The sequence below is a fragment of the Thermochaetoides thermophila genome (genome assembly GCF_000221225.1).
Source record: "Thermochaetoides thermophila DSM 1495 unplaced genomic scaffold scf7180000011812, whole genome shotgun sequence".
NCBI lineage: Eukaryota > Fungi > Ascomycota > Sordariomycetes > Sordariales > Chaetomiaceae > Thermochaetoides > Thermochaetoides thermophila.
Genome location: NW_006383028.1, coordinates 346,521 through 372,023, shown reverse-complemented (window position 1 = coordinate 372,023; position 25,503 = coordinate 346,521). Strand labels below are relative to the sequence as shown.

At 53.6% G+C, this 25,503-nt stretch overlaps 6 protein-coding genes across 6 annotated transcripts; 1 reads left to right on the top strand and 5 right to left on the bottom strand.

Moving 5' to 3' along the window:
• Positions 1 to 15: 15 nt before the first annotated feature.
• Positions 16 to 3,815, bottom strand: CTHT_0008770 (uncharacterized protein; the record flags this gene model as incomplete). The annotated part of the gene is made up of 2 exons (XM_006691341.1): positions 16 to 3,660; positions 3,753 to 3,815. The coding sequence occupies 2 exons, from the start codon at positions 3,813 to 3,815 to the stop codon at positions 16 to 18; spliced, it is 3,708 nt and encodes a 1,235-aa protein (XP_006691404.1).
• A 530-nt stretch (positions 3,816 to 4,345) lies between these two features.
• CTHT_0008760 (vesicular-fusion protein sec17-like protein) lies at positions 4,346 to 5,453 on the bottom strand (the record flags this gene model as incomplete). Its single annotated transcript, XM_006691340.1, has 4 exons — positions 4,346 to 4,760; positions 4,834 to 5,140; positions 5,200 to 5,320; positions 5,421 to 5,453. The coding sequence occupies 4 exons, from the start codon at positions 5,451 to 5,453 to the stop codon at positions 4,346 to 4,348; spliced, it is 876 nt and encodes a 291-aa protein (XP_006691403.1).
• Positions 5,454 to 7,006: 1,553 nt separating this feature from the next.
• Positions 7,007 to 9,385, bottom strand: CTHT_0008750 (uncharacterized protein; the record flags this gene model as incomplete). The annotated part of the gene is made up of 2 exons (XM_006691339.1): positions 7,007 to 8,649; positions 8,701 to 9,385. 2 exons carry the CDS (start codon positions 9,383 to 9,385, stop codon positions 7,007 to 7,009), a joined length of 2,328 nt encoding a protein of 775 aa, XP_006691402.1.
• A 2,126-nt stretch (positions 9,386 to 11,511) lies between these two features.
• CTHT_0008740 (uncharacterized protein) lies at positions 11,512 to 12,144 on the top strand (the record flags this gene model as incomplete). The annotated part of the gene is made up of 2 exons (XM_006691338.1): positions 11,512 to 11,734; positions 11,795 to 12,144. 2 exons carry the CDS (start codon positions 11,512 to 11,514, stop codon positions 12,142 to 12,144), a joined length of 573 nt encoding a protein of 190 aa, XP_006691401.1.
• An 863-nt stretch (positions 12,145 to 13,007) lies between these two features.
• CTHT_0008730 (uncharacterized protein) lies at positions 13,008 to 16,600 on the bottom strand (the record flags this gene model as incomplete). The annotated part of the gene is made up of 3 exons (XM_006691337.1): positions 13,008 to 13,495; positions 13,553 to 15,862; positions 15,928 to 16,600. 3 exons carry the CDS (start codon positions 16,598 to 16,600, stop codon positions 13,008 to 13,010), a joined length of 3,471 nt encoding a protein of 1,156 aa, XP_006691400.1.
• Positions 16,601 to 19,862: 3,262 nt separating this feature from the next.
• CTHT_0008720 (uncharacterized protein) lies at positions 19,863 to 24,955 on the bottom strand (the record flags this gene model as incomplete). Its single annotated transcript, XM_006691336.1, has 9 exons — positions 19,863 to 19,937; positions 21,052 to 21,988; positions 22,834 to 22,871; positions 22,978 to 23,566; positions 23,626 to 23,834; positions 23,890 to 24,060; positions 24,129 to 24,151; positions 24,249 to 24,270; positions 24,461 to 24,955. 9 exons carry the CDS (start codon positions 24,953 to 24,955, stop codon positions 19,863 to 19,865), a joined length of 2,559 nt encoding a protein of 852 aa, XP_006691399.1.
• Between the last annotated feature and the right edge of the window lie 548 nt (positions 24,956 to 25,503).

The following is a 25,503-nucleotide window of genomic DNA, read 5'->3' as shown; positions in this document are numbered from 1 at the left end:
GACCTCTCCTCAATCCTACCTCCCTTTCTTGTTAATCCTCCCTCCAAAGAGCACACTCGGGCCCCTCTTCTTCTCAACACCCAGGCCTCTTCGTCCAACCTTGGCCGCAATTCCCCCCTTGACCGGCTTGGCCGCCTTGCCGGCCTTCTTACCTTTTCTGCTGTCGCGGAGCGCCTTCGCCGCTGCGCCCTCGTCCACTTCCATGTCATTGTCACTCTCATCACTATCGTCATCATTCTGTCCCTTCCTGTGCCTATCCCACTTGAGCTTGCCACGCTGGCCACGGCGAGCCCCTGTCTTGAGCGCCTGGACATAGGCGTTGACACCGCTCTCCTCGTTGTCAAGATCCATGGCACCGTCATCATTCTTCTCTTCAATGTCCGAATCCTCGCCGATGATGAGCTTGCCGTCGGCGTTAATCTTGGGCTTAGACTTCTTGTCGTCCTTTTTCTTCGGCTTGATCGGCTTGGTGGTTGAGATGTTGGCCAACGCATTGCGGTCGAGAAGATCCAATGGCTCGTCCTGGTCCTCCAGAATGTACGTGCCACCGGTCTCCCTCTTCTTCTTCTGCCGCCGACCTGTCATTTCGATGTCCGAATCATCCGAATCTGAAGCCTCCGACTCCGAATCACTACTATTCAGAGCCTGGTCATACTCATTGTCGAACCGGCTCTTGCGCTTGCCTGCAACCTCCGCATCCGACCCATCGCCAGCGCCGTTGCGAGCCGCTTCCTTCTTCCTCTTAGCCCGCTCCTTTGTCTTGCGAATGTTGGTGATGAGCTTGCGGTCGGCTTCAGGGGTGTGTTTTTGGACAGTCTCAACCCCGAACCGGCGGATCATCCGCTCAAAGATATGCTTGACCTTCGCCCGGAAATGACCCTTATGCTCGTGGCTCCACACCAGCACGTTAGGGATCAATGTAGGCAGCCTCGGCAACATCAGGTCCGTTGGCAGGCTGATGATGCACACCTTGACGAAGCCAAGGACGCTTTTCACAATCTCGCGATTGTTGGAGGTTAGGAAGAGATCCATGGTTTGCACCAGATCTGTCAAGGTCTCCTTGTTTAGAGCCTCACGAAACTCGTAAAGCACGCGGGTGATTGCTAAGATCGTGGCTGATATCATGTGTGGTGTGCTGCCAGCCAGGCCCGCGCTGACCATTGTCATGTACTCCTCGAGCGATGCCGTAGCCTTCGGGGCATCCTTTGGCATATGAGGAACCTTGCTGTTATCGATTAGGCTCCCATTGGCCTCCACCATCTTGTGGCCCATGAGGACAAGCAGGTCGAAGGCCGTTGTCCGAGCCTTCTCGTTGTGCTCCTTGCAACCAATCACAACCTCGGAGAGTATTGACGGGATGAAGTGTAGAGACGTGTTGGGTATGATGGGGATCAAGGCCGCAATAGCAGCCAGTCGCTCTCTCCTGGCAGGAGACGAGACCTTGTCGGCAGCCGAGAGCAAGAGTTGCTGGACTTCCTCATGGCGCTGCTCGAGGGCTGCCCTACCGACCTCGCTCTCCGCTAGCCGCGGAATAAGCTTATAGGCCTTCTTCTGAATCTGTGGGTCGTCGTCTTTGAACACGACCAGAGCTGCGATCTTGAACAAGGCCTCAAAACTCTCCCTCGGCAGATAAATCGACATAGTGACCACGAGGTCCATCAGCGTATGGGCCGTTGATGGCACTTGCTCCTGGTTCGGGTTCTTGGGCTTCTGGACCGGCTCCTGGAGAGCCTGAGCGAGCTTCTCGCAAACGAGGTCAAACGTCTCCATGAGGCGTGTCTTGGGAATAATGCTGAGGAAGGAGTTAATGGTCTGCAGGACTGGGCCCCGCTTCTGAGGTGTAGTAGTGCTGTAGACGTTGAAAAGAACTGCGAGAATATCGGCAGCAAACCTTTCACCCAGGTACTCCAGGTTCTTTTGAGCTGTCTGCTTGCTCACCCTGCAGAGTATCACCGGGTCTTCGACGTCTCCGGCCGAGACAATAGCTTGGTTCGACTCGACGAGGGCCCGAAGGGCACGGCAGACGTCCAGTCGCAATTCCGGCTGCTCGTACAGGACTGTAGTCAGCATCTCAGCGAAGGCCGTGTCGAAGGCCTCGGTGAGGTCCAGCGGCAGGTCGCAGTAGCCAGGCAGGATGGACCATATTTGCTGAACCACTGTCTCAAAAATCTTGACCTCCATTGTCTTGGGAGCGTTGCCATGCTCCAGTACGCGCTGGTACATGGCAGCACTCAAGGGAACAAGTTCAGTCTTGAAGTGATTAAGGTTTGTGTTGGTGGTATAGTCACGCAGAAGCGGGAGCATCCAAGCACGACCAGGCTGATCCCTGGCCGGCTTGATAAGATTCAAGGGCAGAACGTTCAAGACCGCCTCGGGGCCCATAGCACGGATCGCCTTTCCGAGGACCACGTCGGCTTCCTGCTTGCCAGTGAAGGAATCGTTGGTGCGAATCTCTCCAATTGTCTTGGTAATGCCCAAAAGATAGGGATGAGACCTCCAGCGCAGTGCATCAAACATAGCACCGATGACGTTGAATGTCTCGAGCCAAGCCGCCTGGTACTTGATGGTGAGTAGACCTTCCACTGTCTGCACCAACTTCTCGATCACCTTCTCATCATAGATGGAAGGCTCCACGAGCACCTGAGGCGGGACGCAATTGGCGAGGAATGACACCAGGCACTCGGAAGCCGAAATGCGGATGTTCTTCGCCTCAGACTCCAAATAGCTCGCAACCAGGTTGAACGGCTCCAGGATCTCTTGGAACGTCTCCTCGGGAGAAATCTGAGCCGCTACATCATAGGCTCGTGAAAGGATAGCGATCCAGGGCGGCAATAGCTGCACATCGTTGGGCGCCGGGCGCAACTCCTTGATGATTTCAAGCAGTCTCGGCAGCTTGGCCGATGCGACCTCATCGGCCATACCCTCGAAGATCATCTCGAAAATCTCAAAGACAGCCATGCTCATGTGCTCGTTACCATGGCGGGCGATGCCAAGCAGAAGCTCGCACAGAGGCTCGATCTTCTTGCTGGGCCACCCGCCACTTCCAGAGGCAATGGTCTTGACGAGCTGAAGCGCATGAATCAATTCGGGGTCGTGAGCCGATTCGGAGCCCTTCTTCTCCTTGCGCGACTTGGTCGCCTTGTCAAACACTGCCCTCAGGCTCATCATGGCTGTTTCGGCGCACATGGGAGCGACAGGATGATCGAGGGATGGGCTCGGTGGCGGATTCCTCAGGATTTTCCTGAGCGCATCCTGCGCCCTCTTGCGGACTTTGGGGCGCGGGTCGAGAGCGAAGCTCAGCAGCCCACCAACGACTCTGCGCGGGCCGATCTGAGCTGCGCTCATCTCCCAGCCGGCCGCGTCTTGGGCAAGCAAAAGACCCTCCAAACAACCAATCGATGACCTGATAAGCGGCGCATCTGCCTCTGGTTGAGACAAGACAGGCGCAAGAAGCGTCAAGATCTGGGTAAACTTGGCGCGAAGCAGCGGCGCCGGTGCGAAGGGTGTGACGACATCGAGAAGGTAGACGACTGGATGCGAAATGTTCTTGCCATTGTCGTTATTGAGAAGACTTAGGAGAGCCGCAAAGTAAGCTGTAGGGGTGGGTTCAGTGTTGCGCTCCTTGAATGCGGCCTCGACGGCCTCGAGAACTGCAGCGGTCTGAGTACGGTTAGTTAGCAAGCGACCGAAAGAGGGGGAGAAAGAGAGAAAACCAAGTCATGATATGAACAAGCGGACTTCAGGAAACATACCTGCTTCTGGTTCTCAAGATTAGGAGACCGGATCTTGTCCAGCTTCTCTTTTAGGGAAGCCATCTTGAACACCGAATGGTGGCTGTACAGTCGATGCACCTCGCAGACCGCATCAAAGATGTCAAGAAATTTCAAATCTACAAGCAAAAAGTTGGGTGTTATCGCTTATCGTGGACAGCCCCACCCAAAAGTTCAGATAAGGGTTATGTATCTGCGAGGTATGCCCGTGCGGTTGTCAGGGTTAGGTATGGCGATCTGTCCTCCAGCCCCTGAACCTGCCCATGCGCAGCACTAAGCTCCCCCGAGGCTCCCATTGAAGATTATCAGGAAGTAGTAAGGTGAAGTACCTGTTGAAAAACAGCAGGAGGGAAACAGTAGCCAAATCATGATGGGATGCTGTCCTAGGATCATCACTACATCGGTATGCACATCGGCCATCTGGCCTTAACTTGTTTAAGCCAACCAATGATGCGCCATCCAGACAGAAAGCTACATCCTTCCACATAACAGCTGCCCTACCTACCCTGACAATAACACAAGCACCGTCCTGTTGACCCCAACGCCAGCCGCGTGAATCCGTTTCGTAAGGAAACTCAAGAAAACTCATTGTCTGCCTCTTCGATCTGATTCTTGATCCTAAGAAGAATCTCCATCTTCCACTTGTCCAACCGGCTCAATTGATCATAGGCATATAGTTTGTCGGTGAACATTTCCTGGTTACCCTGACCAATGGCCTCGATCAGGTCTTCCAAAAGCTGGCATTCACGTTGCGACGCGAATGATGGGTCCTTGGCTTTGTAGTCTTCCAGGCTGCGCCGAGCTGTCACCAGGTCCTTTGTCGCTAGCACGCAAAGGCCAGCCTTGAGGAAGTACTCCTTAACAGAATATTTCATGAGATGATTCTCAAGTGACGATTGCGCCACTTTCTCGAAGCGGTTGGCCGCATCGAAGTACTGGCCCTCCAGAGCGGCGATGTCGGCAACTTTGAGCCAAAGCTTGTTTGCCAGGCTAAGTCGGGGTTAGACGGGCCATCTCGGGGTTATAAGGAGAACAGAAGGGAGGAGAGTGTTGCTGCACTCACGCTTTAGCACCATCCTGCTCATACCAGAGAGCGGCGTCCCTATAGTACTGCATCGCCCGCACGCGGTCGTTCAGGTCCTGCTCGAGCATCTCTCCTGCGTTTTCTTTGTGGGATGCTGCACGACGGAAATTGCCCTTGCTCGTATACCGCATGATAGCTTGATCGATGCAATCAAGTGCCTTCTGTGGGTTGTCTTTCCTCAGGACCTTGAATGCGTCAACCATGAGGTTCGCAGCATCGTCCGGCTCGTTCAGCTTTTCGCGGTAGATATTGGCAGCAGCTATGAACGCTTCCCCCGCCTCCTGGTCTTTTTCGGAATGTCAGCGCACCGAACACCAGGCAGGTTATATGCTGGACATCACGCACTCCTGTTCTCCAATCGATAGGCATTTGCGGCTTGTGTGTATAGGTCGGCGGCGGTTTGATACTTGTCTTCCTTATTGCTGAAGAAACTCCAGCCACTAGCGCTCTGGAGAGTTTTTCTGGCCTGTAATCACAATGCTTTAGTATATCTCCCGGCTAAAGACAACGTAGAGCATAGGGACATCTTGGCGTCGGCGAAAGACGGGGGGCTGAGGAGAGCGTACCTTTTCTTCGAGAGCGCGCGGATCGAGAGCCATGTTGCCGAGTATGTAGGAATTTGGTATCCAGAAGCAGTTGAACGGTCGATCGCGATGTTGGCAGAAATTAGCGTTGTTACGAAGTGTCGGGTTATTAAGAGCGCCCAGCGCAATTCAGTGTTGGCTGCTGTTCGAGTCTAGAGACGGAGTTGCTGGCGGTCGACAACCCCAGCCCGGGGTTGACTGACAAGGCACTGGCGGGGTCTTACAAGGCACCTATGACGCCAAGCGTTACAAGTTCGGTTGTAAATTACTTAATTGGACAACAAGCTAATCTACGGCTGGTTAGAGCATGCCATTTATCGATAAGTGTAAATTGATCCGTCGCTGCGCATCTGTCCATCCTGATGTCTGCGTCTGGTTTGTGGGCGTCAGCTTAATCCATCACAGCTTCGCTATCACCACCATGCTTTCTCAACGCTCAGTACTGCGCCTGCAGGGCGTTCTTTCTACATCCAGACGGCCAGGATCAACATCCCTCCTCCAACAAGCCGTCCTATTACGGAGACATTCCACTTGTGCAGCCCAACAATCATCCTCACCATCTCAAGCCTCACCATCTCAATCCTCACCATCTCAATCCTCACCATCTCCCCCACCATCCCTCTCTCAACACGACCCTCACACCATTCTCTCGACCCCCACCTGGTCAATAAAGACTTTACTCCCCCCTAGCGAGCCTACAGAATCCCAACACGACCAAGAAATAACCCTTGCTCAACTCTCTCATCTCCACCGGCTCTCCGCCCTACCACTTCCCCCCGATGAAGCCACTCAGTCCTCTCTTCTCCGCACACTACACGCCCAATTGCATTTCGTGCGTGACATACAGCGTGTAAACACCTCCGGAATAGAGCCTTTATCCAGCATCCGGGACGAGACGACTGAGGGGATTAAGGAGTGTACCATCACGTGCGAGACGGTGTGGCAGGCGCTTAAGACTGAGGAGACGGTGGGCAAGTGTAGACGCCCGAGGAGGAGACGGGGCGAGAAGGTCGATGTGAAAGGTGTCGAGGATTGGGATGTGCTCGGGTGCGCGGGGGAGACAGCAGGGAGGTATTTTGTTGTCAGAAGCGGGTCAGTGAAGGAGGGAGGAGAGTAACTGGGAGTCAGAGGGGTCGCATACTTAAAAAAAACGAGAGGGATATTTAATTACTAAACATAACAAGATGCCGCAGTTAGGCTCATTGGGTGGAACACTAGAGGTTATTCCACCCAGCTTCTTGGGACGACCTCTAAAGTTCGATGAACCTCCGCATCAACTCTTCTCCCTCTTGCTTCCAATACACAAAAATCACCAAAGGGGCACAAGGATGATTCGAGTTGGTGATAATAATCCTTCCGAGATGTTGTTCTTTTGGTTTGTCTCCCATAAATGCCTCTGCCGGCAACATACCAGTACCTAACTGATGCTAATGGAAAAGACCAAGGACAAATAAAATGCAACTCCGTACTAGTTGCGCCGCCGCCTTCCACCTGTCGGAAATATCAGTTGCTAAACACCGTGCACTCCCTGCCTAAGCAAACACATCAACTCAGCGACAGATACAACCTTACTTCCTGCCCTTCTTACGCATCCGGGTACGAATAATACCCTGTTCGTTTTCCTTGCTGGTAAGTACGGCGCCATTCTCGATCATCTCACGTCTCTCTTCATGCTTCCGCTGTTCCTCCTCGTAAGCGGCCATGGCGGCTTCAGCGAGATCAATTTCCCCTTCGTTTAGGTCACCCCAGCCAATGTGCCGCAGGATGCTGCCAGCGAGGAACCGGTACCTCGTGTGAACACTGACCTTAGCAGAGACATCCACGTTCTCGATACCGTCCACTCCAGTGATGCGCTGGATGCCGGCCAGCCCGAACTGGATGTTGCACATCCGGGATAGAAAACCGAGAATATAATCGTTCTCCGAGTATACGTTGACTAAGCGGCCAGACACCACACTCTTCATGGCACACCAAGCCAGCGGATCCGACGGTGCAGGAGTACCCATGAGGATCGCGTTTTCAACCAAGCCGAAAGCGCGTCTCTCGCAGAGGGACATCAAGCATGTATAGATGGCACGAGCTCCGAGGCTGTAACCGATGAGCGAAACACCTCGCTCACCTTGGGCCTTGCTGATGAGAACGTCTGCCAGGGCGATACCAAGCTTATCAGCCCGGACCATGCCTGTATGCCAATTGTGGTCAATGACCTTGCTAAGCTTGAGGAGGCCAGCAGGCCAGCGGCGGTCGGTCAAATGCGTCAAGACTGGACCATTTTGATTAGCGTTCACACCGTTAGTCTTGGGATGCATGGAACGAGGCTCACTGCTGACGCGAGCCTTGATCTCCTTCTTAGCCGCCGCCCACGTTGCACTTTTGAGCATGAGCTCGAATGATTCACCAAGCTTTGACAAAGTGTCTACCTCCCAGCGAACCGTATAGGCCTCTAGCTCGCTGCCCAAGCAACGCCAGTGGCTACCGAGGTCCGATTTGTTCGTCAGCCACCCATAAATACCCAGAACCACGCGAAGACGGCGGCTGTCGTTGGCGACCTTGCCCAGTTCGATATTTTCGCCAATCGAACCACGAAGCGGTAGGAACGCGAAATCGGCCACATCCTTCAGATAGTGCTCCATCATCTTTCCGGAGGAGAGCCTGGCCCCTGGGACGCCGAAGAAAGAGCCCACCTTTAAGCCGTTCTCCGTCATGGAGGCAAGAAGTGAGGCGGTAGTTGCAACATTGATTCCAGTAATGCCCAAGATGGACCCGAAACCTGCGGCTGCGAGCGGTATGGCTAAACCGCGGGGGCCAGCGATAGCGATGCCAGGCATGGACGCGAGAGCCTCTTTCCACTTTCTAGAGGGCTTTCCTTCCTGCTTTCGCGCTAACAGGGCTTCGGGTGGGATGATTCTCGCAACGTGAGCCATGGCGCCTCCGACACGAACCTCGTCATTGACAAAGACGCGCAGTGGCAAGCGAAGCGACGAGGTTAGATTCAAGAGCAGAGTGCGCGTGTAGGCGGAATAGTGTTCGAGCGATATCAGCAACAAAATCATGACGTGCAACAACAGGCATCTCTTTTCGACTGGCCACGAAGCGAGTGTCGTCGGGGTCGGGGGGTAGAGCTGCTCCAACAAGGGATCAGCTTCCAAAGCCAAGCCCGGCCCGCCATTGCGCAGCGCCAGGGCTGAGAATTGTGCCGCGGTCCTGGATGCTATGGTTGTCAGCGAGCATGACATTTTCAGTCCGGGTCTAAAACACTTACAATCACCCCTTCTGCCCCTTCTGTTGCGTCCCCTGGGGAACGTGGCAACGGGGGGCCTCCTCACAGAAATATCGCCAATACGTTTGTGGACCGAGTTCTGCCATTTCCTGAAGTGTTGTATGACCTCCTTCTTGAGCTCTGGCAGCCGCGGTGCCTGCATCTCCTCCTTGACAGCTGCATTGTCAGCCTTCTTATCGGCCTTTGGGGGGGCCTGGCCCAGCTTCTTCGCCGCCCGACCCGCCTTCTTGGAGCGAGAGGGTTTCAGATTTTCCAAGAGAGAGCTCCGGGTTTGCATCTCGTTGACTGAACTGGACAGGTTGTTGTCCCTGAGATACGAGGGCAGCTTGCCCCAGAAGGCAACTCGCGATGGCAACGAGGGATCGTCCTTGCTCGAGGGGTCAAACGAACGTAGAATTCGCTTCAGCATCGACTCGGTGAGAGTGTGGATGAGCGATACGAGCTCGTCCTTGTCCTGGGGACTCAGGAACTCGCTGAGGTCGACATCCCGCCGAGGCGGGTTGGCCCTGGGCCGGGGAGGTGGCATCTGTGCCGTTGAAGAGTCGAGCAAAGTGTGTCCACGAGTCTCTGAGTCCGTCGCCGCATCAGGCTGGCCCTCAAAGGAGGAGGACTTGTCGGACAAGTCAAGAGAAGTGCAAAACGGCACAGAGTCATTCATCTTGTCCATCGTGGGCTGTTCGGGAAGGGACCATCACCGAAGCAGCAACTTCCTCTTCTGGCTGTGGACTGGATGTGGGCGGGGTAGCGAGAGAGCAAAGCCAATTGTGATCGTTCCTGCCTGGTTTTCATGGGTGGTTAGTGGTCCGAGTTATAAAATACATTTTCAGTCGCAATCCATGGAGGAATCGGTTTGGGAAAGGAGTTGAGAAGGGAGTTGAGAAGGGAGAGAGAGCGTGAGAGCAAAGCAACAGTTTAGTGCTGGCAGGATGCTGTAGGAAAGCAGGTTCCAGGTCGCAACACGAAGTCGCCTCTTCGACTTCTGAGGTGCCAGAGGGTTCAAAGTTCGCAGGAAATTGGAGCAGCTTTTTCTCTCTTCCCCTCCAGAAAGAAAACAGATGATGCGTTCCTGCAGCCACGAACTTACTGTTTGCATAAACGGCAGGCTGCTTGCTCTTTGCCGTGGGACACGAGCTGTGGTTTGACGTCACTGTTGAGCTGTCAGACCCCCAAAAAAAATCGAGAGGAAGCTTTTTGGTTTTGGTTTTTGCGGGAACAAGGAGGACGAGACATTGCCATGGCAGGCTTGTCAAAGAAGGCATCGGATGGGAGGGGCCAGAGGAAACAAGGCCGAGAGGTGCGATGATCTGGTGCTGGTGAATTGGGAAACCGATAATCACCCCCGGTGATGGCAGATATGGCAGCGCGGAGCCTGGATAGACATGGCCAGATGCTCAGGCGGAGACCAAACTGGTGCGACGGTAACAGTCCAGATGGTTGTTACTCCTCAACTAACATCTGGTTTTGAAGTACACCCAGCAAGCTCAGTCGCAGGCTCTAGGCCAGTTTCATCATATAAATTGGACAAGACCTCTTTACACATAGAGTGCCTGCAGACGACCACAGATTCCGCACAATGACAATGGTTTAGCTGCAGCAAGCCGTGAGAACACAGCTTTTACAGACCCGTTGAAAGAATCACTGTGTCTGCCTCAACCAGTTCATCATAGATACGGCACTGATCATCTATAGCCCACCGTCAACTTCTGCCGGGGGGCCAGACTTCCATGTGAAAGCGGTAAACACGTTCAACTCACGTTGCTTATCCCAGTTCCTTTCAAGAAAGACTAGATATTCCTATGCTGTCAATGTTGTTGAATCAGGTCAAGCTTAACTTTAGTTGTGCAAGGTTGTCACTACTCTCATATGGTAGTGTCCTCCGCCGTGCTTCACGATCTCTACATGATGGCCAGACCAAGGACAGACACTTGGTCGTCAATAACTGCAACGGTTTTCCAACCAAGACTCAGAGCTCTAGACTAATAAGTAGGGATTTGTCAAAACACGAGAGAATTAAAAAAAAACACATCATTTCTGCATCTTGAAACAATGATCAATAGGCTCGCTGTTCGAGTTCAATGCGAACCTAGATGGTCACAGGAGACTTGTCTACCTATACAAAGTACCAGGCAATGAACTGAGGAAACAAAATAGGCTGAATGAAAGGGAAAAATTGATATGATATATTTTGAAAACTAGGTTCCTCAATAACATGCAGTGTTAGGGACTTGGGCTGTTTCAATGACACACTGACAGAAAAGTAGGTTGAAGAGCTTCATGATCAGGGTCATGCACAGTATGTCCATATTCAGATGTTCTAATTCATACTGTGCCAAGCGATTCAATGTAAGTAACGTACTGGTTGCAACTTGCGTAGTACATCTTAGTGATTACCATGGAAGCTGGGCCCGATGGGTCCGAAGTCCGTGACCCTAGACTGTAGGCATCCTGCCCAAGTGGAAGCAGACCCCAGCGCGGGGCAAGGTTCAGCAGCTTGACTTGAGGCTCAAGCGCCTGTCGGCTGATGCTTTCCTGTGTTCTGACATCTTCGCCAGGAACAAGACTCATCAATTTGTTTTTTTCCCTCCCCAATATTCGCCAGATTGAGCGAAACCGGATTAAACTCCCAGGTTCGACTGATTCCGCGCAAATAGTTGCCGACGCCTCAAACATTAACCACCGTCTTCAAAACATCAGCCCGCCCAGGTTGTTGCCATCCGGAGCTGTACTTAACAAAGATCGGGCTCTTGAGCTGAATAACCCATATATCTCACAACACACGATCCCCCAACAAGAATGGCGCCCCCAGCCGAGGGATCAACGCGTCAAATACTGCCGCCCACGGGCAGCCTGACCCAAACACACACCACTCCCTCTACAGAAATCCAGCAGAACCAGACCGAAACGCACCCTCCAGCAATCCTCCGGTTGCGCGGCGCCCACGCGCCGTCAAATCGCTCCGTAACCTGGCGCTCTGACGTGGTCGATAACGAAGGCCTGAACAAAAAAAAGTCCAAAGGTGAGCCTGTCACTTGACCCAAGTCTCTTTGCAACCCTCCGCTAACTTGGTTAATCCCAGTCTGCTGCATCTACCACCGTCCGCACAGCATCGACTCCTCCTCCGAAGAAGACTCCTCGTCATCCTCATCCTCCGACTCCGACTCAGACGACTCCTCGGGCGGACGAAAAGTCCCTGACGCCGACCACGACAAGGGTGGGTGTAGTCATCGGCGCAGGCAGAAGCAGCGCAAGAGGAACCCGAGCCCAAATGCATACGAGCGCATGCCGCGGTACGACAAGAAACCTTCCAAGTCGAAGGTTAGTGGGTCTGGCGGCGGTGATGGTGGGAGTGGCGGCTTCCGGCCCGGGAAAGATGGGAATGGGGATCCGAATGGAGGGAGCGGGCCTTCTGGGCCGCAGGCTGCTTGATTAGTCTGAGGTTGAGACCTAGATCATGGGAGAGAAGTGTGAATTATCCAGTTCGGAGGTATGCTGGATGCTTGGGATGGAGTTTGGTGTTATAAGGACAGCATTTGGGCCTATACTGAGTTTATGGCATTGGGAACCGGCATATTGATCCTTTTATAAATATTACCCCTTTCTTGTGCTTTGAGGTGGTGTGTAGATGGGGACAACGATATGATATGCTTACTATAGAGTTAGTCAACAGGGGAACAAAAAAGTCGCCTTCAGTTAGCGTGGAAATGCTCTTACGGTTATTTTCTCCCTTAAATCGAGATACTACATGATGATTGTGATGTTTCTCTTTGTATGGGCTAAATCAAGTTATTCGCTCATATCACAGAAGAGATTATGTAGATGTTAACGTCCCCAAGTTTCATTCCTTTAAGAAGGTTAATGTTTGCATAAATATCTGCACGAACAGGTGTCAGAACAGAGTGAGTTTTGAACTGCACAGAAAATCGTACAAGAGAAAAGAACCAGATAACTTTATTTCCGACGAGTACACAGAATGCATTGAATATGATGAGAGAGAATTACAACCTATAACACAAACTGCTGAAACAAAGACCCATTTCCTGTATACCACATATGTATGTGTGTCTGTGTGGAAAGCCTATGTGTGAATGCAATGTGTACTCCCCCCCCTTTCTTTCTCTCTCCCCCTACTCTCATGTTTACACCACCAAAACAAGAAGTTACCCCATACAACCACAATCCAAACAAACACATCATCATGCCACTTCTTCTGCTCTCTACTCAACCAACCAATCAGCCAGTCATTTTCTCAATCAACCACAACTGGAAGGAAAAAAAAAAAAGAAGCAAGCTCATGGGACGCTGAACCCCTCACTCGGCGGTCCCAACATACTAGCAACTTGCTTCCTGACGACACCCTTCATCCCCCGGCCCTGCTCAGGCCTAGGTATACCCTGAATGGCGCGCGGCTCCCTCATCAGGCTCGGGTCTAGCCTGAGCGGCACACGCGTCACCACAGCCCGGTAGTTATCTCCCGCAAACTTGTTGCTGCTTGTAGCCGGCGAGGGCACCGACGCAGTCCGCCAGATATGGTCTGACGTATCGGTCAACCAGTTGGGCGCTTTGGAGCCGGGACGCGAGGGGAGAGAACCGGCTGTAGAGAACGTAGAGGATGGGGGAATATAGGTGGATGCAGCCCGGAGCGTAGACAGACGAGAGAGACCGGTAGAGAAGGCGGGACGACCGCGAGCCTTCTTGGCGAGGATGATTTCGTCAAACAAACGGATAGATGGGTCAGAGGCGGGATGGCGCTCGCGCTCGTGGATGAATTCGTTGAAGGCTGTTGCAGTTAGCAAAAGATCTTGAGTAGGCGTCATGAAATGATCCAGGGGCTTACCCTGAGTGTCCCTTAACATAGTCGCATACTCCTGCTGGTCATATGGCAGGCTGCGGATGAAGCCGTCCATGTCAAAGGCGTACAGCTGGCCATTGGCCTTCTGTTCGCGGGAAGGCCGGCCAAGGTGCTTGCGGTATGTGTATAAGAGACTGGCCATGCAGCGGACGAATGCCGCCCGGACGCGATCCGGGTGGAAGGCTTGCGGGCAGACAAGCGATACAAAACCCAGGCAGCGGTTATGGGATAAACAGTCGCAGCCTGAACACTTGAACAACCCATCACCTTCGGCACGTTCATCGCAAATGGTACAGATGGAGTTGGCCTCCGAAGCGGTCCAGTCAAAGCAGTGACCCTCGACCCAGACTGTGCTGTCCGTATTCTGTACTGGTTGGATCATCATGTTGGGCATAATGGTCGATGCGGCGATCGTGCTCTGGGCATATGTTGACGGCGCATACCCGCCAAAAGAGGATTGAGAATCAATCGAAATCGCGGAGATCGACAGCTGCTGGCTATGACCGTTGAGGAACGGCAGGCTTGGCCGATGCTGCATCGGAGGATGGTGATGGTACTTATCCATACCAAACGATGAGCTGCGCCTTGACTTCTCATCGAAGTGACCGGACCGCTTCTCTCGGAGGGTTTGCGCGAAACCCGAGTCGCTACGAGACACAGGCGTTGTAGGCATGGGCGGGAAGTTCATCGACACAGGCGATACCGACGAGGGTGGGCTACCTTTGCTCGACTTCGCGGTCTGCGGGCGATCCGTCTTACTGTGGTCGACCTTGGCCTTGGTGAAGGCATTGAAGAGGGGCGTCCGAATCGAGTTGGACGTGTCTGGCTCAGCAAACGTTGACGAGTTTTGTGTAACCCATTTGCCCAAGGTGCTCTTGACCGGAAGAGGGTTGTAAAGCGTTTCGTTTTCGCAGGAGTATGCATCGTAGGGGAACGACTCGACTGCATACGGGGGGGGGCCAGAAGCCACTCCGTACCGGATGCGGTGAGGAGCCGCAATCTGCAGAAGAGATAACAACTTGCGCCGGATTTGCCGTGGTAAGCTTGGAGGTTTCGGGTTGGCATCGATGGTATCCTTGTCAAGGTCGACCAGGACGTAGTCCTCTTGCGGGATATCGATCCTTTCGTATCGCCGCTCCACGCCAACAATGTATGGGCATGGGGCCTCAAGGGCCGAGATGAGTCGAGCGGGCAGAACGGGAATAAAGATGCTCGCCCACTTGAAAGGATAGAGGAGGTTGACCAATGCGTGAGCTGCAAGATGCAGCATGGCCGTATGTGAAGAAAGGAAGATGATGCGGCCCTCCGAAAGAGCGCACTCGAACAGAAGGACGATATTTTCAAGGGACAGACAACGGAAGAGGGCGTATATATCGATGCTCCGTGACCCGGGGAGCTCGTTAGCCGCCTCTTTCCGAGCATATAGCCTCAATTCCCGAACGCCAATCTCGACTTGGGTCAGGGAGCTGAGGGGGCTAAAAGCCTCGGTGCACAGGTTGACCACATAACGCTCGAGGGGCTGCCAACGGCCGACCTTGGGGGAACTTGGCGGCACACGCAAGATGGCACCATCCGTCATAGGAACGGTGACAGCCCTGAGCCACTCCTTCCAGAAAGCCATCTTGGACGGGTCGCGACCGAGGATACCGTATGCGCGAGGGACCCAAAGGCCTGTCTCGCCTGCGGTAAGGCCGTCGATCTTCGAAGCGGCGCCGTGCCGGAGTGGCCTCAACATCTCAGTCATGAGGGCGATCTTTTCTTCAACCGCGCTGATTTGCTCGTCCAATGCCTCTCTTTGCGGCGACCCAGAGGGAACAGTACCCAGTTTTGCTAGGAGCTGGGACAAGTTAGCTCTCTCAGCGGCCAGACGGCCGCCTAAACTTGCGGCGAGCTCCCTTTCCTCGTTAGACATGTGTCTCTGACGCCAGATTTCGCAGCGTTTCTCCACTTCCTCCGCAATGTCTGCACTAAGGGCGGTCCAGACAATGATGGCAATGCCGTAAATCTTAGTGTTGTCCTCTCCAGTCATGGTGAAGCCGTGCCAAGTCGAGCGCGGCCGGTCGTCAGAGGAAACGATCTGAATGTCGTTGGGGAAGGCGAACATGGGAACGTAGTCCGGGAACTTGCCCCTTCTGGCCAGCTCCTCGGGTGAGGCGTCCCGTGCAGGATACCTGTCAAGGAGTACGGGCTCGAACCGCCTCTTAAGCGGATGCATATCGGGGTCAGTGTTCAGGGGCTCGGGAGGAGGAATGACCGAGTTATAGTTGCTCAGACGCTTAGCGGTCCGGACGGATGCTGCAAAGAGAGAGTCAGTGGCCCATTTAACACCCACAAGACATCGAAATTACAAAAAGACATACCTGCTCTGGGAGGCATCGGCTGCTTCCGGACGCTGGTCATGTCCCTAAAACTCATCTTGCGACGGATGCTGCCACGGATGCTCCTGAGAGGACTCTTTCTCCCGCTATGGTCGCCCGTGTCCTCGGCCTTAAGCTTCTCTGTCCTCGGATTCACCATCGGGGGCCTCGATTGGATCTTTGCGCCAGCGCTAAAGGTCAGATCCTCGAGGAAGTTCTCTCGCTCGGCGGCAAACTTGAGGAGAGCCTTGTCGAAATCGAAGTCTGAGGGAAAGCCGTCGAAGCCAATTCCTTCGCCGCCACCTGACGAGAGGCCATTGTTTCCACTGTTAACTCCTGGAGAAGGGTTCGGGCGGATGGTAGCACTGCTGCGGTTGCTCCTCGTATTTCCATCGGTCTCTTCCAAGACACGTTGCACGCTGATGACAGAAGGCGTTATGGAATGATTCGAGATAGTGGATAAACGGTTGGCCGAGTTCTGACGGGAGTGTCGGACAGTCGCGCGCGAGGGCGTGGTAGCCGACTCCTCGCCCTCGCCGTCCTCGACAATGGTCTCTTCTAGCTGGGTCGGCTGGGCAGCCGGGGCATAATCGTCGAGGGAGTCATTGTAGCTAATGTGCTCGATACCGGCTATCCAAAAGTAGTCGGCAAGCGGCGCTGAGGCGCTGTCGTCCATGATACACTACTCTCTTGGTCCGTTCTCGTCGAAGTCGGCTTTCTGTTTAGGTCGCTGCCTTGACTTGAGAGCCAGCTTATGAACTTGTGATTGGGGGGGGGGAGGGGGATATCAGAGTCGTGGGAAAATCTCGGAACTCGGGCTGCGCGCAAATGCCCAGGTGCGCAACACTGAAAGCCCGTTTGTTTAGTTGTCCAGTCGGTCAAGAGACTCAGAAACAGAGCGGTGGGCAGAGAGACGGCCCCCGCCCCTGAAGGTACAGCACGATGCCGCGGTAAGGTGTTGCGATCGGTCGACGCGCTTTGGGCTTGTCCTTTCGACAGACGTGAAGGTCCAACGACCTATAGTCGGGGGATACCGAAGGTCGGCGAGCGAGTGAGCGAGCGTCAAGCTGCAGGATACAGGCGCCGAAGCGATCGGCGGTGGATTGGAGGGGGGGCCCGGGGGGGGGCGAGCAATCAGAAGTCCAGAGGATCTGCCAGCAGGAGGGAGCGAACGTTGAACGAATGGAGCTGGGACCGGGATTCGGCAACACGAGGCCCAAGATCAGAAAATGTCGGCATGGAATCCCCGTTAACCGCGCTGCGCTGCTTGGGAGCACACTACAGACAGTCCACGGTGCTTGGAGCAAGCAAAAGACAGGAAGGAAAAGGTGGAAGGTTGCCAGAGGTTCTGTGAGGTCCGGAGCAGAACGCTGCTTGGGTACCGGATGCCTTCTGGTTCTCCGGGGTGTTCACAAGGATCAAGCCCAGTGTCAGATGAATTGATATCCACTAGTCTGCCCGTCAGAGGATGGGGGCGTGGATGCACTGGACGATGTCCTGTTTTTGGCTGGGCAACTGGTATCAAACTGGGGCCACACACCACAGTGCAGGCGCACTTTAGCACTTTAGGGCTGTCCACGACTTCTTTTTTTGGTGCGTGGGTCGCAGGCTGTTACGGTTTCTTAATGTCTTAATGTTGGCAGAAAGTAGGAAACCGACCCAACGTGGAAGGACAAGAGTCGAATTGCTTCTGGTCTCGTGGCCCCGCCGTTGTCCAGAGCGCAACCAGGGCCCGTCCAGTCGAGTCGTCTCTCTGTCTATCTACGGTTGCGACAGATGTAGTTGTGAGCTGCGGCAGGGTCGCAATCGTTCGTGTATGTAATCCGTAATCCCCCGTGTATTCATGCGTGGAGGTGAAGCTTCTTTCAATCTTTCTCTTTGACCGTTGGAAACACTGCTGTCTGTTTTCCAGTTGGCCCCTGCGGTCCTGCTCTTCCATCCGCCATGTTCGAAACCCTGCTGCATCCAATCCAGCACTTGCTTCGCTGCATGTATTCCGGCCTAACGCTAACCCCTGCAACTCAGCTGCAGGAGGTGCGGCACGTTTTTACGCCCCTGCATTCCTAGCTCGCGCTCTGGCTCCTGTGGTCCAGGGCATTTTACTTTTAATGGCTGCATGCACACCAAACTGGTCAAGCCGAACGCCATTCAATCGCTAAGGTCTGGCCACGAACCCGAAATGCTGCAGCCGTCTTGAAGTTCCCAGTACACATGATACTGATGTTAAACCCGCGCCTCTAATTTCTTGTCAGCACCTGTTGAGATATCACGGTAACAAATGCGAGAATCGTTTTGGTGTGGTGCCCAGGTTGAGTGGGCGATGGGCCGATTTCTGAGCCTTCTTTCCACTTCGCCTGTCGCTCGCCCTGGAAGGCCCCATCGCGCATTCATCGTCAGTGTTTCAAACCCCGTGCAGCTTACGGAGACATTATCGAGGGGTCCCCATCCTCCGCTGTTTTCTTGCTCGCTACACCAGCTACATCAATGCCACTCACCAATTGAGCTGCAAAGAGGCTTGCTGTCGACAAAGCAAGTTCATCATCGCCCTTCTTCTCTTGAGGACTGATGGATGAAGCGCCCTGGGCAACAACAACAAAAGCGAAAATGTGGGGGGAAACGAAATACGGGAAGCGTAATCCATCTCTGTACACGGTTTAATCCATTCAGATACGGACTTGCTTCTTGGCTGTGGATCTCGTCATGTGGAACCATCTCGACAGCTGCCCCTGGGCTGGGGGCCCCAGGGGCGAGCGGGCTCTGGCTCTGGCTCTGGCTCTGGCTCTGGCTCTAGCTCTAGGGCGCTCGGCCGCAATACCCGGAGACGGACGTTTTCCGAGCTTTGCAACGGACCGGAAGGCTGGCCGTCTCACCATCACCGCCCATCTCATGCCGGGGACCCGGAGCATCAAACGTAGAATATGGCAGGCAACGCCGAACCCCAGATCTCGGTGTCAAACTGCCTGTCATGATTGTCATGGTGGTGCAGTAGTGCAGTAGTGCGGGCTCTCCCCTTGTGCTGGTGTCCACACCCGTGCTGGCTACAGAAGGTGAGGTGTTGCGGTTGTCTTGAAGTCTCGAAGAGTCGACAGTGTGAACACCGAACGGTAAACCAACATGCGACGAGCCAGAACTTCATCGTCACCTTTCTCGTCTGTCAAGCCACGGTTGCATCTTCACATGCGGGCTCACTCCAACCTCCTTCCAGATTTTTTTGCTCTTTTCATTTCAGCTATTTCAACCGCACTTCCGCTCTTGCATCTACTTACCAGGATTTGAGGGAACGCCCCTGCAGCGCTCTCCTATTCACTCACGGTTATCAAACTTTGAGGTTTCATGATACTTACTCTCTTCCGAGCTGGAGCCCCATGCCCTCATGTCCCTCGCCTCTGGCTCTCTTGTCCTTTTGCTTCCTGCATGCTAACCTCCATCCGTATTTGATCGACTGCTGGACAATAGCAAGCCCCTGCTGACGGCAACGTGCAGCACAAGGATGGCAATGAGAGGCAAATGTCTGGTCAAACTGCGGCCGACAACCGCATCTAATTTCTGGCTGTTCCTACAGATAGAGGCTCACTGCATGCCGCAGCGTCTTTTGAATGCGAGAGCCAAACGAACTCTCTTCATGAACACAGCGAACCTGAAATCCTAGATCTACGGCAAACCTTCACCAAACTGACCTTAGTGACGCCTGTTAGACATTATCCTCAGGTCTCACTATCCCTTTGCTGATTGTGAGACAGCTTACACTTCAGTGCTTCTAAAGAACTCCATTGGCGTATGTGTATCCTCAAAGAGCTCGCGTGGTCCTGCCATCTACTAGTTTCCATGAACCTTGATAGACTCCCCAACAACCTAGCCCCAAGAAATCGCGCGGGTGGTCGCATATCAGGTCTGGAAAGGCCCAATATCGCTATCGCTGCTACTGCAGTGGGACTTTACTATCCGGCCGATTCCTGGCGAACTGCATCGACTCGCTTGATCTTGGTCTGGTCCTTATCCAAGCACTCCGCCTGCTGAATTGGTAGCTTTTGTGATATGTTTGTTTTAAAACAGAGTTGCAGTATTAGGTCTTTACTGGGTCAAACTCTATCGTCCCCAGCTCTTAACCCTGCATCCATTCTTTTCTTGGTTGACAAGAAAAACCAATTGATGGGCTCAGAAAGTCATGACAGGAATTATCAGTTTTTGCCATGGACGCAATTGAATCATCTCAGTTACTAACATATCCAATCGTGATGTCAGACGCCGGAGCGGCTCAACCCCGCTGAACCAAGAAACAATTTCTTGCGGGCGCGGTACGGGATGACACGGTGACTCTCCCGCATTTATATGAGTAGCGGTCACATATCCGAGAACCTGGTTCACCATTAACTCAGGCATGCTGCCATATTCTTTGGTTAACACAGGGTGTGGCTGTAATTATCGTCTAGGTAACATGGAACTGCATCAGCCAAAGCCCCCGCAGGTGATGCTGTAGATCTTCATTGCAAAACTCATATGAATTTTCTCTTCGAAAGATATTGTTCCATGTTTTGCCCCCTTCACGCTTCCAGTTCTCCAGCTCAAGAAAAACCGGGCCGAAATATGCGGCAGATTGAAATGAGTATAGATGGTTCAATTAAGGGGCAACTAGTGTTTAGCCGGTCCTTTCAAATGATTGTGAATAGACTTGCGTTTGCTTGCCTACGTCTAGCTGAACCACTCAATACCAATCACATGGGGAGTAACAACATGTAACTACCACGGAATTCCGCAATCTCTAAACAGGGAAAACATGCGTTCCTCCTCCGATGTGAGGTTTTAATCCATGTTCTAGCCACGGTAATGGGTATGCTTTGTGCTTGAAGTGCTGGGTTGGCATTGATGAAACACGTGCGAGATACGAGCCTTCACACCAAAAAGCCCTCCGTGACGGACTTGATCCTGGTATTGTAGACACATCCTCATCGCTCACGCCTGAACAGCCCTTTCCCGTGGCCTTAAGGTTCGTGTCCCCAGCCTACCCGTTGACAGGAACCCTCTATTTCCCATCTCACTTCTCCAGCCAATCTGCATAATACCAAATACCACTCTCTCATCCACTTCTTCCACAACACCCGCTGTCTCTTCTTCAATTACAAAACATACCTGTTCCGTCTCTCCAGGTTGCAAAACTGGCCGGTTCTTCTTGCTCGATCTCAGCCCCAATTCCCTTTGTGTCCCTCTCTGGCCCTCATCTCCAGCCTCACCACCCACATATTCATCTCCCTGCTCCTCTTCTTCCCAGAAATTACACCCATCCCCCTTCAGCCCCTTCTCCAGCACCATCCCAACCCTCTCCAACAACAGCGTCTCTTCACTACAATTTTCCAACTGTGCCTCCAACACCCACCTCTTTCTATTACTCTTGCTCCTTGGGGCCAGAGCTCCAGGTTTCGTGCGCACAATCAGCGACGGCTTGCACATGAACTGGTACAGCTTGCGAAAAGTGCGCGTGCGGCCGCTCAGCGGACCCGCTTCATAGTAGGACACTGTTACGGCTAGCACGTGGCTGCCTTCTTCTTTGAGGTCGAATGACAGAATTCGTTGGTGTGAGGAGCCCGGTGGTAGAAGGTCTAGTTTGTCCTCTTGCTGATGCTGCTGCTGTCTTTGGATGAAGGGGGGCTCCCTATCTACCTCGGTACCTGTCCCTAATTCTGGTGATGGGTGGTGGGAGGGATTAGCAGCGACCGGAGGTAAGAGGCTGAGCTTAATTGAAGTAGGTGAGCTAGGCGTCTTCATCTCGGCATCAATGCGGACGTCACGGATGGTCTTGTCGGGAGCCGCAACAGTGCCTGAAGGAGAAGGGGGGACATCATGGTTGACGCAGAGTGTGCAGCTGAAGGTTTCGCCAACATACGCCGAGCCGAAGGAAGGGGGCAGATTGAGGATTGGGGTGATGATGAAGGGGGATGGATTGGTGTTGATGGCTTGGTCGCTGGGGGTGTGGTAGGCGAGCGAAGCAGAGAGTGGTGCGAGATGAGAAGCTGGAGGTGAGAAGGGTGGCTGGACTGGATATTGGGCGACCAAGGATGGTCGGGAGAGTCTGAAACAAGAGTCTATTAGTTTGGTGACTTGCGAAAGAGATAGCTAGGAGCGACAAGGTCTGGTAAGTGGATATTAGTCTTGGAACATACCGCAAAACTTTCAAGGATACCGAATGCGGCTCCCTGACATCGTGAGATGGGTACCGCTGGTGGCTCATTGAGTTGGAAGCGGAGGATGAACACGAAGCTGCTTAGTGAGGAACGTGGTTCACTGATAATGCGTCCGGCCTCGATTTAACGACTTCGTCCGTCAGTTGCTTACAGTCACGTGACAGCAATTTTGCAATCGCTGCAAGTTATACGCAGTGGATCAATCCGGGCTATGGTTCTTGGATTGCGGATGATGCTTGATCTTGATGTTTGGTCAAGGTCATGATGGGTAGAAAAGGTGAAAGCAACACATCCACACAAGTATATATTTGACCTACCCCAGCGCTGAGCTCACATCCCGCTGCCTCCACAGGGTCTTGGCATGGGTAACGTTGAAAGAATGAGAGAAATATGAACTGCAACATGAAGATCAAGAAACCCATCGCATGCTCGAAATGGAGGGCAACAGGCAATAGTTCGCTCTGGGTACTATGGATGAGATAGGGGAAAGATAAGACCCGCAAAATAAAATAGGGTTCGCCCTGTTCCCCGATACCAGTCAAACGGATCATCGGGGTCTGTGCAACGGCTTTCTTCTAAGCGTCTCCCCCCCCCCCCAACAAAAAGCACAGCAACCCGCAATGAAGACCAAACCCCTTAACTCCAGCCCCTGTCACATAGTCAGACGAGCCACCTAACATACCAACCATCAACCTCCATCCCTATCCGTTTTCAAAGCTAACTCCCTGCTCACCTTTTTTCGGTGATCTTGGCCAAGGCTACTTGCAAGTTCTGAGGGATTAAGGATGGGTGAAGTTAAAGACCAGGTGGAGGGGGGACCTGCAACAAGTCAGCTCCTGATAAACTCGACATGTGACATGCACTCAATAATACATACCGCATTGTAAGCGCCCGCGCCAGGGGCCCCAGGAGGGCCAGACGGGGGCGGCGGCGGCGGCGCCGTGGAAGGAGGAGGCGGAGGAGGGGCAGCTTCACTCGGAGGGGGCGGAGGAGCCACGGCTGTTGATGCACCAGGAGCACTCGGAGTAGCGGCCGGCTGGCTGGCCTGACCTGGCTGACCCGCTTGAGCAGCCTGCTGAGCAGCTATCCACTGCTGATACATCTGAACATAGGCTTGATAACCGCCATAAGCAGCATAAGGATCAGTCCCATAATACTGTGCGTACTGGGCGGCATAATCAGCAGCCGAGGCAGGAGTGTTAGTCGACGAAGACGGCGAAACAGAAGAGCCAGCAGCAGGAGCGGGAGCGGGAGAGTTGCTGTAGCTATGGTGGTTGCTGTTGTTGTTTTGGTGATGATTATCGCGGTTGTAGCCGGGGTGGTAAGAATCACCGCCGCCGCGGCCGCCATAGCCACCGTAATTCCGATGAGGACGGCTCTTGAACTCTTCATACTGCTCGCGCACATTGGCCAGTAGGTCCTCGCAGAGCTCCTTGGCCTTTTCAACCATCTTCGGGTCAGGACCGCTGAGAAGTATCATTAGCAACGACCCTGCTATTTTAACCAGAAGGACAGGCGAACTTACGCAACATGGAGGTACATGTCCTCATCACTCTCCCGCCCAGTTGACGCCTCGATGTACCCTGAACCGCGGCCCTTGATTTGCACGCGGCAGCCCGTCTCCTGCTGGATGTGCTTGACATAGGCGCCGCCGTGGCCTACGACCTGGGCGCGGAGATTGAAGCCCGGGATCGGCTCGAGGCCGATTGGAATCTTCTCTTCCGGCCATTTACGCTACGCATGGTTAGTCTGATCGAATAAAGAGCAAGTTTTGCTGCACCATTCTTACCCGGCCAAACTCATCGCGCTCAACCGGATGCTGCTCTTCCTGACGTCGACGGAAACGACGCTCATCCACCAGCTGGGGAAGCTCCTGCTTCATCAGCTCATGGATCTTTGCGACGGCCTTCTCCAAACCCTCCTTGGTCGTGCTAGTAACGTGGAGATACAGCGGTGGGTTCTACATCGCAGCGGCATTAGCATATCAGTCCTAGTGACTGAGCCTAAGTGGTTTGGGGTCAAACATACCGAAGGGGTCGCTAGGCTCTTGTCTGGAAAGTAGCTTCCACGTGTCGTGACATCTTCAGGAAAATCAACTAGTCAACCGATGTCCTCTAATAGCAACGTAAGTGTTCAAGGTGGGCGTACCAGCACCAGTCTCTTCTTTGATCTAGATCAAGCAGCCGAGGTCAGCAGATGCAAAAGAGGGTGGGCCTGTGCGAGCTATCATGCTTCGAGTAAGCAAGACCGTCCCGCACAAGAAAGCGGTCATGAGCAGCAACCGGAGCATTGTGCCATGACACGAGAATGCTGATAATAATGGAGATCAGTGTAGCAAAAAAAACCAAGGTGATATTTACCATCTTCTGAGTTGAGCCTTTGGTCAGCAGATAGCGGTTGCGCAAGTCGTTGATTTCGATGTCCTGAATGTAGTCGCCATCCGAGATATACATCTCACTATTGATGTAGCTGGGCGGGTTCGGCTTGCTGCTCTTGTTGTCGCTGGCATTATTGTTGCTAGAGCTGGAGGCGACGGAGCTCGACCGAACAGGAGGAACATCGACATGCTGAATTCCCTTGCGGGCCTGGATTTGTGCATTGATTCTCGCAGCCGCAGCGGCGGCGGCGGCGGCGGGATCAACGGGAGGAGATTTCGAGTCAGACGGCTTGGAGTCGGACGATGCGTTGTCACGGGATCGGCTGAGAGGACTGCGTTCTCGGTCGCGGTCGGTGTCGGATCTCCTGGCGGGAGGAGAACGAGAACGACGATCGAAGCGCGAGCGGCGCGGCTCCGTAGGTTCAGTCTTGTCGAAGCGGGAGCGCTTTGCGCTACGTTGCTCAGAGTCGTCGGCCATGGTAAACGTGAGGATGAGAGGTTTCTAGTTGGCACACGTGTGGTTCCTGGCGAGCAGTTGTTGAAGATGGAGGATTAGGGAAAGTGGCCGAGGAAAACAAGCAACGACAGGGTTAGGGTGAACGGAGAAGAGTCGGGCAGGCAGATGCCTATAGCCTTGAGCGCATTTGCTGAGCGTGCTCACCGAAGCTGTTGCCGTCAATGGATTGCCAACAAAGAACAAAAATAGATCGAAGAGACTGAAGGGCGGCGATGGAGGAGGAAGAATAGCCCGGTTGCCGTCGATGCCTCTAAACTTTGAAACGGAACGGCGGGCTACGCATTGAAAATTCCACCACATGCTGCGCGCGCGTTGCGGCACTGTGCAGATTTTACTGTATCGTAAATCCACACTGTGATTTCCGGGGTACGTAACTGCCATGCCAAGCCCTGTCCAACCGGAGGTCAGGTGACCTGAGGCAAGCCGGCCCACGTTTGCGTCCGTGTTCGGAGGCAAACAGCAACTCCACTCGCCAATCCAGGCAATTGGCCAATGCATTTGCCTCGCCC